Genomic DNA, 15117 nt, shown 5'->3' with positions numbered 1-15117 from the left:
ATATTATTTAAATACTATTTTACTATTTTTAACACATGTCACGTTATGATTGACACGTAATTTTTTTTTTTAATTTTCTGGTTGATACAAAATCCTTCTCTTGACTATCTGTGTCAGCCGATACAGCTGAATTGGTGGCCCAGCGATTCAGGGCCGATACCGATACTGACAACATTGGTACCGACTTTTCATAAAAATCGGCATTGCATAATCGTCTACAGTGTAGATCGCGGTTCCTGGGGATTTGTACGGTTCATCGCCGAGGGCAGCTACACTCGAAAGGTCCATGGCTTGTGAACGACCTGATCGGCGAGACTTATAGCTACCACCGAGGTGGTATCTAATGTGGTAAGCGGGTTCCTGTGTCAAGCTGAAGGCTCAGGATCGAATCCCTTGTGGGGCGGCTGTTGTTCTGGTAGCGGTCCGCTTAACCCCAGCTAGCCATTAAAAAAAAAGAGTTAGAGCTGAACACGTGGCAGTTGCCCACAATGTCACCAGCAATTTGACAAAAAAAAAACAAATAAGTAAACGGCAACGTACCTCTCCATCTTATGTAAAAACGCACGGAATTTGGAGAAGAAGTTCGACTTCAGATTTGGTTGACGTTTCACGACGATGGAAAACCTGCCAATGGAGATCTATCAGAAGATATTCCTCCGCTTAGACCACCAACATCTCGCAATTGCCCAACAAGGTCAGATCTGTTTTCCTTCTCACGCATTTTTAGTTTTTTTTTAATTGGTATTAATTGACGGAATCATGAAGGGTAAAGATCGTGTTTTGCTTTATGTAATTGTTTGAATATATGCATCTGGTGAAGGATTTGTTGCCAAGATCCTGAAAATTTTGATCCTTTTGATCGTTTTGCTTCAAGTTGGGAAATAGACATCCTTCAGATAGGTAATTGAGGAGGGATCCAAGGAGTTTGATGGACAATGCGGAATTTCTCTAGTTTTGATTTAAGGAAGAATGGATGATGGGAGAGAATTATTTGAAAATGGTGGTAGGCTTGGTATTGTTTGTTTTGCTTCAAATGGGGAAGTGAGTGCCCTTTAGATCTGTAATTCAGGAGGGTTCCAAGTAGTTCGATGGACAATATGTAGAATTCTGTAGTTTTGACTTGAGGAACGTATGATGAGATAGAATTACTTGAATATGGTGGTAGACTTAGCTCATTGTTGGTTGTTTTGCTTCAAATGAGGAAGTGGGTGTCCTGTGGATCTATAATTCAGGAGGGATCCAAGGTGTTTGATGGACAATTCGTATAATTCTCTAGTTCTGATTTAAGGAGGAACTAAATGGCAGGATAATTTATTTGAAAATGGTGGTGGGCTTATCGTAAGTCTAAGAATTTCAATGCTCATCTTCACATAAGAATGAATCATAGTGTATTACAATCGATTAATTAAACTATATCGTTTTCTGTTTTCTCATCTTTTTTCATGTTGGTTCTGTCAAATTGTAGAAAAGAACCTATACTCTCTATATGGCTCAAATTTACCATAACCCTCACAGTAATTTTCATAATTTTCTTTCACAGTAGTTAACTGGAAGATTTAGGTGCTTTCTTGGATTTGTTAAGGAACCAAAACGAAAAGCGGAGGTGTGTAAATGGGGGAAATGTTTAGAAAAAAAAAACAAGAGAATGAAACAAAGTTGGAAATTAGAAACTGGAAAGGCAGGAAAGAAGATGTTACTAGAAGAAATGACAAGTGTTGTGCGTGTCGAGAGAGAGAGATGTTTTGCTATTGCCAGTATGATCTAGATTCGAGCAATATTGTTTCACTGCACATGGACTCACCAACTTCGTCGTACTTTTTTTTTTTCTTGACTTGCTTAAATTTTTTCTGCACTTTCGTCAAAAACGTGTCTTCCCAATTTCCAACATTTTTGGAGGTTCATGCTAATTGTCATTGAAATAACATTCTGGATAACAGAAGTTACTTGGCTTCAGTGTCAACAATGTACACAATCCTTGTTGTCGTCATTGTACCAATCAAAGCACATGCCTCACACGTTTGGGGACAGTTTTATTTTTTATGGTTAGATGAAAGATATAGTATGTTGAAAAGTTATTTCTGTAAGGAGATGGTAATTGGCATTGATTTGAATTACACTATTAAGGCCTTGGTCATTAATGTTCTAAATATGTGCTTTCATGCATGACGGGAGGTGCAGCCTCTATTTTGTCTCAGATTTTGCTTACGTACACCATCATGTTGTGGGCCTTGTGGCATGTGAGGTGAGGAACAAGGAAAGTTCGTCTAGTTCCATGGCTAGAAACACACTTTTCTTCAGGATGGATATTTTCTCCATGATTTTTTGTACAGTCTTCATTTCTTTAGATAAGCTTCAACTGACAATTTGAAACTCTGCCAATAAAAAAAACAACAATATGTAATTCTTGATGTTAGAGCTCAAGCCAGATCACATACAATAACATACCAAGATCAGCCTGCCAATGTGGGCAAGACATGTCACAAATCAAGGATTCACATTTCTGTGAATATGTTAGGATCTCTGAAGTTCTTTTTTGAAGATTTGAGATGTGGCCATTCCAAAGAGTATGAATGTAAAAGACAAGCAAATTCTGAACTTCTGATTGCCATGTTACATGAGAGCTAGCATGTACACACATTCAATGCCAAGTATACAGGCATGAGCATGCAGGCATTTCATGTGCCTCATGGTTATCATTTGTGAACTCCATAAATGATTTTCTGTCCCCATAGGAAGATAGAAGCATCTTTTTCCTCTGTTTCTTTTATTTGGGTTATTTCATATGTAATGTTGATGGTACTTGCCACTACATTTTTTCACTCAATAAATAAATAGCTAATTGAAATTCATGGTTTGTTGTTGCATCTGAGTTTCATGTGGGTTACAGACTAACGTGCTTTGAATGCTCTCTGTATTTCTGTGTTGCATGCACATGCATACAATTGTGCAAGCATGGGTTCTTCACATGATTTATCATGTCAAAGACAGCCACCGTCCAACTCTGTTCACGTTTCGAAGTAGGTTTTGTCCAAAACAACTTTTAGTTACTCTGGTTACTGCATGATACCAACTGATGTTGGTTAGTTGACCGGTACTCAATGAGTTGAGCCACAGTTTTTTAATAGGGGCACTGGGACGTGGCTCTGTTTACTGATCCATCCATATGTTTAGGACAGATACTATATGAAATATGCCATGAGATTTAATACAATTCAGCACTTACAAATCCCACATGCAGTTCAGTTGCTATTTCTGTTTTTCTTGCTCCATTTCTGACAGATTGGTTGAGTTGTGCATTATAATTATCCATTCTAGTATTTGAAGTCCTGGAAAAAAAGCAGTTTGCAGGAACTGGAGGAGCATAGCTTCGCAAAACCTTTTGTGGTACAACCTTTTTGAGAAGCGTTGGGGAAAAAGCAGCACTGAATTTTATGGACCTGCTGACACCAAGTCCTGGAAAGATGTCTATGAAGTTCAAGATCGCTGTGACCGAGTTGGACTGTAAGTGATCTCTCCCTCCCCCTCAGTGTATGAACTTGGAGAACAATCAAGTTCAACAGCTAAAGAGGCACTGGCTTTTTTATGAACTTTTTGATGTGCTAATAGTAACTATTAGCAAGCCATACACATGGCACACGTGCACACACACATACATATCATAGTAAAAGGTATTGGCATTGGCTAAATCTCAGAAAGGATCCAGTAGTATAAGCTTTTTGATAATTCTCAAGAAAACCTCAGCATTTGTAAAAGTAATAAAAATAAAAAATCATGGGTTTTAATAATATTTTTTGCAAATTTGTAAAGAAAAGGTAGAAAAGTTCAAAACTATAAAAGCTATAAAGAATAAAAAAATTCATACTGTGAAATGTAGTTAAAATAAATAAATAAAAAGGTATGAGAATTTAGTGATAACATTATGATATTTTCAAATAGCTAATATTTTGAAAAATCATGATAGTTTCTTTTTTTTAACCTTTTTCCACTATATCATGATAATGATGCAATACTTATAAAATATCAATGATATTGATGAAGAAAAGGATTGGACAGCAAAGCTTCTGAAATTTAAAAAGTAAATGTGGATACAAGACTCGTGACACAGCTAGGCAAAAAGTTGGCTATCTACTTCTGATGTGCATGCCTCACACCGAAATATAAGCCTCACTATTTAGTATTCAATGAATGCTTTGAGGAGAAGACTTTCACACATTAGAATTATGCTATTTAGTGTGCCACCATTAATTCTGATTTGTTGGAGCTGTCTATTATTTGGACAAGCTGCTGATGATCAAGAACTGGTCGAAATTGGCTAATTTGATTCCCTGCTACCATCAGGAAAATCTCCTGATGAAAAAAGTCTAGCCAAGATTACTACCGGCTCCATTGTGGACCTGTGGTTCTGTCAGTCTGAAAGCAAATAGATTCCACCTAATGTCTGAAAGCAAATGCTTGCACTCATGCACGTACACATGCACAGACACACAGAGTAGTCTGACCTAGCTGAAATCTTAATATCTAATGTTTTTCTCATTAGGGGACTAAAAATCATTAGGGAAGGCTGTGAGTATTACATAGTTCACCAAGGTGAGATACAGCGCCACTTGGGTTCAACCATTGGAAAGAAAAAAGAAAAGGAGTCTTGCAGCATTTGGACTGTTAATGATGAACATGTAGGAGATGAACCCAATTTGGGCCTTCTAGACAAGATACTTTTCTTTGTTGGAGATCTGGAAGTTGCATTGTGCAACACAAAGAGAAGCAGATTGTTGTAGTCACATGAAGCTGGGACTTGAGCCATGCTGCTGTTGGCAAACAAGAGCAGAGAGGCCTACTTCATATAAATTTTTGAGTAGGCCACAAAAATTTATATGAAGTAGGCCTCTCTGCTCAGAAGCTAGTTATATATTTGTGTATTATAATGGTAGCATCCATGTTACAAGCAAAGGTTATTAGTGGAAATTTGTTTGTACCAATAGCAGATTCACTCAGCATGATTTGTATGCTAGTCACCATTATGCGTTGTACATTAATCTCATTAATTCTTTTTTATAAGTAAACTGAAACTATGGAACAATGACCATGAATATGATTTAGACTCGTGCTTAGATCTCTGTCTTCGAGCTTTAAGCTGTCATCGAGAACCTTTGCCTTTTAAAGCTGATGTTAAAAATGTTTGGTACTAAGTGAATCATATTGTACAAGTGGAATGGAGTGGCTTAGAGTTGTAAGTGGTTTTAAAACCACTTTTCTACAAGGGGAAGCTGGAAGACTAACCCAGTCTGAGTAGCTCTATCACCTTGAATTTGGTAATGCATAGTTGCTGACCCCACCATTGGTTGGGCCATCACCAGTGGCAGCCAGGTCTCTGATTCCAAGTGCAGTTTCTCCATATGTAATAAACAAAAAAAAGTAAACCCTGGATCAAGCAGAAATCAATATTGCAGTCATGGCCTACATACCACTTTGCATTTATTGGAATGTTAAACATATTTTGCAAGATTTCCTTTTCATCCTGTTGATTCATAGGAGCCCTTGGTGTAAAACCAACAGACTTGCTACAAAAATACCTGAGCCAATCCAACCCATATACTTGGCCCTCTAAAACAGAAGATTGTCCTACTGAGAGAGAATTGCCAAGTTGTCATCCTTTGATTCCCAACTCTTTATCCCTCCCTCATCGTGAGGTTGGCAAACTGAATCCCAAGATCTTAGAATGATGTGTATGTACACTGGTCTTCACCATCATACCACAAAGAACTTCTCATAAGAGTTTTTGTGGATCGAACCGTACAAATTGGTATTCATGGCAGCCAATATATCAAAATTGCTTCTGGCACTAAATTCTACGGACCACTCTCTGTTACCGAGAGCAATCACTCCATGCATCCAACTTTTTCTCAATCTAATAACCAACCTGTATAACATATAAGACATGTCTGCAAACCTAAGAAAGTGGCCACCTTCTCAGGTTAGGGTGTGAAAATAGCAGCCCTTCCTAGAAGGCACAGGATTGTATGGATGCTTATTTTTGAAGTCTCTCTTTGTTATTTTAACACATTAGTTGCGTGTGCTAGAGTATTTATAGCAAATTTTCCTATATTTTTTTTCAACAGAGAAAGCTGGGGTTAGGCAGACCCCTACCAATTATACAACCATACCATTTGGAGTTCGAACTTGCAATGTCCCAACACAAGGTGATGTGCACTAAATGCTCCTGCCAGACAAGCGGAGCCCTGTTGGTAAAATTTCCAAGAATTTCTCTCTCTTTCTCTCTCTGACATTGAGAGGTAGAAAAATGAGTTTGCTATGTTCAACACTCTCAACCACTATTGCCGGACACCAACACTTAAGGGCTCTGTTTGGGAACCTGTATTGTGAAGGATATGAGAGGAGCGATGGAAGGGGTGGGGTGATGAGAGGGGATTTGTCAGCTACATCCTCATGAGGATGTACTTGGAATTTAACGCCTTCATCTCTCAAATCCAGGACGCCAGACGTCCCCAAGGGGTTTGGCAGTCAAGGTTCAAATCCCATGGACATCAACCTACTGTGCAAGCCGAGGCAAGGTGGCTCCCTAGGGGATGATGAGTGCACCCATGGAGTTTTAAGATACAAAAAGTCAAAAACAGTGACCGGCAGGCTAAGCCAGGGGGACCAAGTCCCCGATCTTGGGGGCGGTTTCACCCTGTCATCAACAACAACAACAACAACTACGCCTTCATCCCAAAACAATTGGGGTCGGCGATATGAACCAACAAAGAAAATCATTCTGGGTCTTCCACATGAATCCTTCTCCTCCATTCATTTCTATCCAATGCCATGTCTTCTGTGAGGTTCAAAGCATTCATAAATCCAAAAAAATCTAGAACAACGAACCATCTCCCTCTCAATTGTGGCTCTCAAACTAAGCTTAATTGGTATTCTGGATGGGAATCTTACACCAAAAGAAACTCAAACATGTGTTCATGCTTTTTTCTCAATTTTGTGCACACTTTGATGAAGGGTAGAGTTGGAGCTTATGTTAGTTTTAAGAGCCAATTTTTGAAGGTGTTAAATATTAGGCCTCAAGTGTATATAGGGATGTAGACTTATCAGATTCGGTTTGGATTAAGTCCTATCAAATCCGATCAATTGGTTTTCCTTTAGTTAGTGGTTTAGAGTTAGAGGACTTAAATAACTCGGATCGAATTTGAGTTCGGTTCCTACAATAAAATCGTATCAAACCGCCTTAAGTGTTCCTACATTCAAACATTTTACAAATGTGAGATTGCGACTACTTTTTGGGAATAGCTTTAAATGCTTAGCAATCAGCATTACGCTTTTAAACCGATATAAAGGATTCGATCAGTACATAAGAAAGCGTTTGAATCCCCGTCCGCACCCGTCCAAGGGACTCACCGAGCGCGGGTCCCAACTCTTGGTGCGCCCTGCGGATGCGGAAACAGCGTCCACCACTGCTCCGTACTCCCCCCCACGGAACGGCGGAGGATGGACTGGCACAGACGCACTTTAAAAAAAATTGTTTTTTAGGGCACTGGATAGGGCGAGACAGTGGGTCCTGTCCTATCCGCAGAGTGTACAGTACAGAATGTCCTGTTCGATCCGCTTGCATCCGCGATCCACTTGTTTGATACGCAAAACACACCCGTGAAGAGATTGACCACCCCCCTGCAGGGCGCTGTCCCGCGTTTGATAAGTTAGGCGCGCGGTGTTCAGACAGCACAAAGAGCGTCCTGTGGTGTAAGTAAAACATTGTTGATTTTCATGTGGAACAAATAAAACGGTTAGATTAGACCTGATTATGACCCAGATCAGCCACATTTTGCCTAGCCAATTCTGACCAAGATTTGGATATATACAGCATATTTGTTTTGGATCCCACTCGTATTTAGATATGTATTAACAGGATCCAACAATCTAAGTCAGATCTAGATCAGACCCAAGTGAAATCTTGGACTTGCTTGCACCTCTACTTTCTTAGACATTGCAAACATGAGATTCAGAATTATACGATTCTGAAGAAGGTTAACAGAAACTCCACTTGGACGTGGAAAATCCATTTTTTGAGAAACCATTTTCAAAACGTGAAACCAACATTTCAGAAACCTGTGTAGGAAACTCATGGGCAAGCACGTTTCTCATCTTGCAAGAAACTTGTTTTCCATCGCTTAGAAAACCTATTTATTTTATATGAAAACCACGTGTTTTTCATGGATTTCACTTAAATAAAAAATCTTTTTGAATTATATATATATATATATATATATATATATATATATATATATATACAGAGAGAGAGAGAGAGTAATGGGTACGTGTTAAATGAAATATGCTAAATGAAACATGTTAAATGTGTTTTTCTGCTATTTTGATATTTTTTTCGCAGTTCGGACTCCATAAATGTGTTGGAAATGGTCGATTTATGAAGAATCCACACCTGGATCATGTGGTTTCGATAAAAAAATTGATATTTGCAGCCTTGAAATTTTACAAAATTTTGGACTGTCAATTTTTTGAACGTTATAAAATCTCACCTTTTTGTTGGAACCAAACACTTCAAGAGCTGATCCTTATAAAATCAAGTACATAGATTACATCTCTACGGTCAGAATTAAAAAAAAAAACAAAAACAAAAAACTGAAAAACTCATTTAGCCGTACCCATTATTACTATATATATATATATATAAATAGATATATATAGAGAGAGAAATGGGTCCATGCTAAATAAAACATGCTAAATGGGCTGTGTTTTTTTTCACAGTTCTTACCCCATAAATGTGTTGGGCATGGTTAATTTACAAGAAATCCACACCTGAATCATGTGTTTTCCATGAATAAAATGATATTTGAACCTTGAAAATTTACAAAGATTTTGGGCCCTTGATTTTTGAAAGTTATAAAAGCCCGCCCATGACACATCAAGAGCTGATCCCTATAAAATCAAGTACATAGATCACATCCATAAGGTCACAATTTAAGAATAAAATGAAAAATACATGAAAAACTCATTTAGCATGGACGGTTAGTCTCTCTCTCTCTCTCTCTCTCTCTCTCTCTCTCTCTCTCTATATATATATATATATATATATATATATATATATATATATATATATATATATATATATATATATATATATGGGTTAAGATTTGCTTAAGACATTTGTATCCGTAATGACCTAGCAAATGGGGAGGAACCCCCTTGCTTGAGTTTTTTTCTCACATCTAACACCACAGGTATGATCTGCAAGTTTTGTTTTGTGGGAATAGGTTTTTGGATGAATCCAACTTATATACAAGTTTCTTTGTGATAAAAAAAAATCAATGGTTAGGAAGGCATCAATTTTACCAGAAGACATCTATGAGGTAAGATTGTATCAAAGACTCAAAACAACAGGCATCATGAGATTCAAACTAGATTGTAGGTACAATCATTTCTACCAAATATAAACCCTATATATACATGGATTAAGATTTAATGTTATTGAAAGTTCAAACTTTTGCGTACAACTTTTTAGATTTTTCTGTAGATGGGACGTTGTAAATATGATGTACCAGATTTGTTTAGTAGAAAATGAGTTTTCAATCATGTGAATATAAAAGTAGGTTTTCCAAATGGCTTAAAAAATCAATAGCCCACAATTCACAAAAACTTTATTACTCTTAAGAACAATGTTGAACTATGTGGTTGGATTGAATTGATAAAGCTTAAACCCATGATTTTCATCCCAATAGTTTCTTGCCTTCAATAACACTTATCATGGGTAAGGAACCCTTGTTAAAAAGAGCAATGCTTTAAATCTTTCAATGTTTTTTTCACATTTTACCATAGATGTGATTTACATGTTTGAGTTAGGAGAAATCAGCGCTTGGATCATCATGTTAAGGATTGAAAAATCAATATATCATATTTTCAGTCCTCATAAAATCATATTTTTTTGCCATAAAAATATGTTTCATAAAAATATGTTTCAAGAGTCCATTCTTAATATTATTATTTTGTCCTTGCTGGACGTATCCATGGGGTAAGATTTGGTCAAGACTAACCACAATGAGTTCCAACCTAAGGGGCTCCTTATCCATGAGTGTACCAAATGATCATCTGGCACGTGTACCGACTCAGCCAGGTTCCCGACCAAGCGGCTCGAGGGGGCGAGGACGTAGGACATGGTGGGTGGTGGTGTGCTCTCTGGCACGTGTCAGGGTAGTGGTTGTGGTCAAACACGTGTGGTGTTGGCAAGATATTTTTTTTTTCTTTTTCTTTTTTTCTTTTACTTTTTTTGGCTTTAATGTTTGTTGTAACATTATAAAAAAATACTATTATGAAAAGGTTATTAACAGTGGTTGCTTGCTATGTATATAAAAACTGATTAAATCTCTGGTTAGTGAATAATGGTCGAGTAACTCTGTTTTTATTGTTTGTCGAACTCTTTTTTCTTTGTTGTTCTTTTTTAGTATTGCAAATGCAAAGTTTTCATTTTTGCTTTTAAAAATGTACGTAAATTTTTTTTTTGCAGTAAATGATTTTTTTTTGTCATATATGTATTCTCTTTTTAGATTCGGTGATGAGGTGTGTCGTGATGATCTCTAACGCCCCTACAGGTTGTTTTATCAGCAGACTCACCTGGTCAAACTACATATTCTCCTTATATCGTTGCAATCTGGAAGTTCACATACTGTATCGCTACATATTCTCTTTATATACCCGGGCTATGCTCAATCAATTCTAGACGGCTATTATGTGTGACAGAATGTTCCTAATAACACTAATTCTAATAACCACGGTGGGGTCGCCTACATGGCCAGCTAGGTTATTGAGAGGGTGCCGAGATGAAGGCACCCGATCAAACCCTGCTGGTGCACAAATGTGTCCATTTCAGAGGTGAGCTACATAAGGCAGGGTGGTTGTTGGGCCTCACTCAGGGTTTTCCTCACTTCGGCAAGGGTTCTTCCTCGTAAAAGATATAGTAATTCTAATAACCTCTCTCTCTACATATTTAAATTGATAATAGAAATTTATGGATTGTATGAATCGATTGAAATGATCATCTGTTAGCTGGAAACATCATACATGTGACTTTTTATGACATAAATGTAAAACTCATGAGCTCCCCTCTACAACAGCCTATTTCTATACACTCTCTATAATGCCTCAAAAAAAAAAAAAAAAAATTAGCTAAAAATTTAAAATTTTTTAAATTTTAATCAGTAAAAAATGATATTTATCATGCAAGGGTTTAAACAACTTTAGAGCGGATTGCAGGTATGAATCAACATAAGATTAGAGTATCCATTTACAAAACCCAAAACTATTCATATTACGTACAAATTTTTTTCCACAAAATAACATGAAAAGATCAATAAGTACTTATGAACCAAATACACAAAATCTTAAGTCTAGCCTTGCATCCACAGAGGTGATGGTCCCTGACGTTGTCACTGCATCTCACCAAAGGGTCAGACTCATGAAAGCCTGATAGGTACATACCAATTTACGAGAACTGTAATATTAAAACTATCATGATAACATACAGTTTATTCAAAAAGTAGTAAAACATATTATACAATTCATGCAACATATAGATATTTAGAAATAACATTTATATTATGCTCATGAATCATTTTGAATTAATAAAACATATCTGTAGTACGATCTATGAGAGTAAATAGGTATTTGTTTCACTTATTAGTATTCACTCGAGCACATAGGGAAAATCCAACGCAACAATTAAATCCACTCCGAGAGTATTTTATTCAAGAATTGTAATTTTACCCGGACGACTGACTGAAGCTGAACTAAAGTGGGCCATCAGTGATCGAGAGATAAACTCTGCTAAGGGGTATAATAAAATATAGATGCATCTTAGACTAGCTACAGTAGTTGAAGATCTATTACCTATAACATATTTGATAGCCTTCGTCTCCTAATCTACGAATGACTGGAGACTAATGAGACTTTATTGCTCCCAAAAAAGTAGCAACAAAAGATTACTCGATGTTGTACCCTTTAACCTCTCTAAAGTGAGTAAAACACTGAATGAGTTATCGGGTTTTGTTAAATTAAGGTTTGTTTATTCATTTACTGATGTTTGTCATACCTAGGTATCCCAAGGCTTATTAGCTTAAGTACCTCTTAAGAGTACGAACAAATCTCAAGTTTATATAACTCATTTATTATGTTCAGGTGTCCAAATCGAATAAGCATTTTGCTTGTGAAGGTGATCTCATAATTAATTGTGTGTATATTTTCATTCAATAAATGAGAGCACCTTGCGCCTCCAACTAAGGTCATGACAACCCCTTGCTCCTCATGAGCGATACTCGTATATGCATGCAGTGCACGTCTTACAGTATCAAAACATAGACTCTAATACGAGTCATAGACATTTTATGCATATTATCAATTTTTTTATAAAGTAACATTCAATATTTTATGCATGTAAAACCCATAAGTAAACACATATTTACGATCATGCTAGTACATTTTCAAGTACAGTTCCTCAAATTATTATGCATGCAAACTATTTTAGGTAAAGATATCATGAACAATAACTCATGTGAACTATTTTACGTAAAGATATCATGTATAAGCATGCATATAAATTATCATACATAAATTATCTTTGAAGGGCATGCATGCAATCTTTTATACATAAACTAATATTGATAAGTATGAATACAAATTATCATATATAAAAATAACATGCATGCTAGTTGTTTTACATGTAATGCATGCGGACTATTTTATGTAAAAACATTGTTGGCAAGTATACATGTAAATGATCATATGTAAAACTTTATAAAAAAGCATTTACACCAACTATTCTACATAAAATTTCATGAGAAAGTATGTAAGAGAGCTATCATACGTCAAATTTTATGAAAAAGCATTCATGCGAACTATATTTCAGTACTTCGATAAATACTTATACTTTAACATAGAAAATATACAAGAATATGTTTATAAATATTTTCAACATGAAAAAGTATACATAATTATTTTAATATTAAAATTCCTACATAAAGAGGTGTAGAAATTTCCTACCTCTTAATACGTATAGTCTTACTAAAAGAAAAAAATCTCAAAAATGCCCTAGGGATTTTTCCTTTCGAGACAACACTCATCATTGTTCGAACGTGGCAAGGATGATTTGTGCTTCGAACTTCATGCCATGTGCACAAATGACAGTAGGCTTGGTTGGTCATGACCCTCGATACTCATGCAATACGAGGTTCCGATGATAGAGGAGGCAGTGGAGATGTTGGCATCATCGGGCTCAGTTCAGGCAAGCGAAAAAGAAGATCAAGGCAGGGCTTTGTCAACCAAACTTTGAACAAGAGAGAGAGATGGCAATAGTGCCGCTGTCGGGTCACTGAAAAAACAACAGTTGAGGGGAGAGTGACTTGGGTGCTTGACGAAAAAATCAAGGGAGGAGTAAGGAGGGCATCGGCTGAGCTGACGCTCGCTAGAAAATAGAGAGCGAGGAGGAGGTTGGGATGCTGGTGGTGCCACCAACTGATATGCTTCCACGGTTCCACCGATGGCCATCCAGCTGGGGCGGTGGCTACAACATAAAGGAGTAACAAGAGCCGGGGTGGCTCCGACTGGGGCTTCCTCCGATTGGGCTTCTGATTGCCAGAAAACACAAAGGAAAAGGGGGCAAGAGAAGGCAAGATTGGTCGGCTTCCTGGCGATCAGGAAAAAAAAGAAAAAAAAATGGAAGAGGATGGGGGGGGGGGGGAGGGGGGAGGTAGCAACAACTGTTGGATCATTTTTCAGATCACACAGTTTCACAATCGTCATCATGATATAAAACACAATATAAATCAAGAAATATAACAGTGTAAATAACATGATTAACAAACGACCGAAACAGTAACAGGGAGCAAGCATGGCATTTTCCGCATCAGACCAAAATCCAGACGTAAGCATATAAACAAACACAGGCACAAAACATATAGAAAACAACATGCACATGTTTAGAATATGCAGCAGGATAAGGCGTACGAAAGTACTCCCCTTAGAGAAGATTCGCCCCCACATACTGTGCAGATCAGGGTCCGGCGTCCTTCCCCCAGGATACAATAGCCACGACGAACCGAACGGTGCACTCCGATGGATCGTCCTTCGAAAACAGCCTCTTCGAACCACAGTTACAGAACAACCCCTTTCGGGATAACTCACAGGAAAAAGAGAGAGAGATGGGAAATCGCAGAATGCTTCTTCAGAAATCGTCTGTCTCAGTCTCTCCGTAACCCCACCCCTGACCACGCTTTTATAACCCATGAACGGTTATGAAACGTGGAAGGAGCCCGTTACGGAATCCGAGGGGACGTGATCCGTTAACGGTCTTCGAAAGATCGAGACCCGTTACGGAATCCGAAGCGTCATAACGGGCACGGAATACGAGGAGTCGTGACCCGTTATCCAAATCCAAATCCAAAGAAACTTTGGGTAAAAAGATACTTGTCTTGATTGGATATGGCCCTAAAGGGCCAATTACCCGAACCCGAACCCGAACCCGAACCCGAGCCCGACCCGGCCTTGCTCGGCACGGCGGGCGGGCGCGCGCGCGCGCGTGTGTGTGTGGTGGTCATCCCACTCTATTGTTCTCAAGAACAAGTGTATGAGTTCTCAAGTGGCTTATAAACCCCACAGAAAACTCAAGCACAAGCAATGTGGGACTATTCCACCTCATCAAGACCACCTCTTTCAAAACAGCCCAGTTTCTCCTTTGAATTCTCTCTATCATCCTTCTTACACCTAACAACAACCTCTCATCCGGCAAGGTTGGCTAGGCAGGTGGGTCTGCTCACCGAAAAAATTGCAGAGAGAAGGGAGGCCGGTGTCATGGCCTCTCGTCTGGTGGAGGATGGTGGTGGTGTGCACCAGGGAAAGGGTGGCCGATGGTGCTGGCCACCGAAATTAGGTCACTGGTTGGTGGTTGATGCCACTGGTGGTGGTCCTGTTCACCAAAAACGAGAAGGGAGGGGGAGATGACTTCTACTCACCGAACATAGCCAGGTGAGGGTGGCCGCCGAGAGAGAGAGACTCGTGAATGGCAAAACAAAAAAGGAGAGTGGGGTATTTATAGGCTTATTAAGTGCCATTTTT

General features: G+C 38.2%; 1 protein-coding gene across 1 annotated transcript; it reads left to right on the top strand.

The window, feature by feature from the left end:
• The first annotated feature begins 552 nt into the window (after positions 1-552).
• Positions 553-5052, top strand: LOC149835851 (uncharacterized). Its single transcript, XM_090010694.1, has 3 exons — positions 553-694; positions 3342-3501; positions 4538-5052. The coding sequence occupies exons 1-3, from the start codon at positions 616-618 to the stop codon at positions 4773-4775; spliced, it is 477 nt and encodes a 158-aa protein (XP_089866820.1). The 5' UTR covers positions 553-615; the 3' UTR covers positions 4776-5052.
• The last annotated feature ends 10065 nt before the right edge of the window (positions 5053-15117 follow it).

The sequence above is a fragment of the Nuphar pumila genome, chromosome 6 (genome assembly GCF_984573655.1).
Source record: "Nuphar pumila chromosome 6, dmNupPumi1.hap1.1, whole genome shotgun sequence".
NCBI lineage: Eukaryota > Viridiplantae > Streptophyta > Magnoliopsida > Nymphaeales > Nymphaeaceae > Nuphar > Nuphar pumila.
Note: the sequence above shows the minus strand (reverse complement) of the source record. Positions and strands in the feature narration are given on the sequence as shown.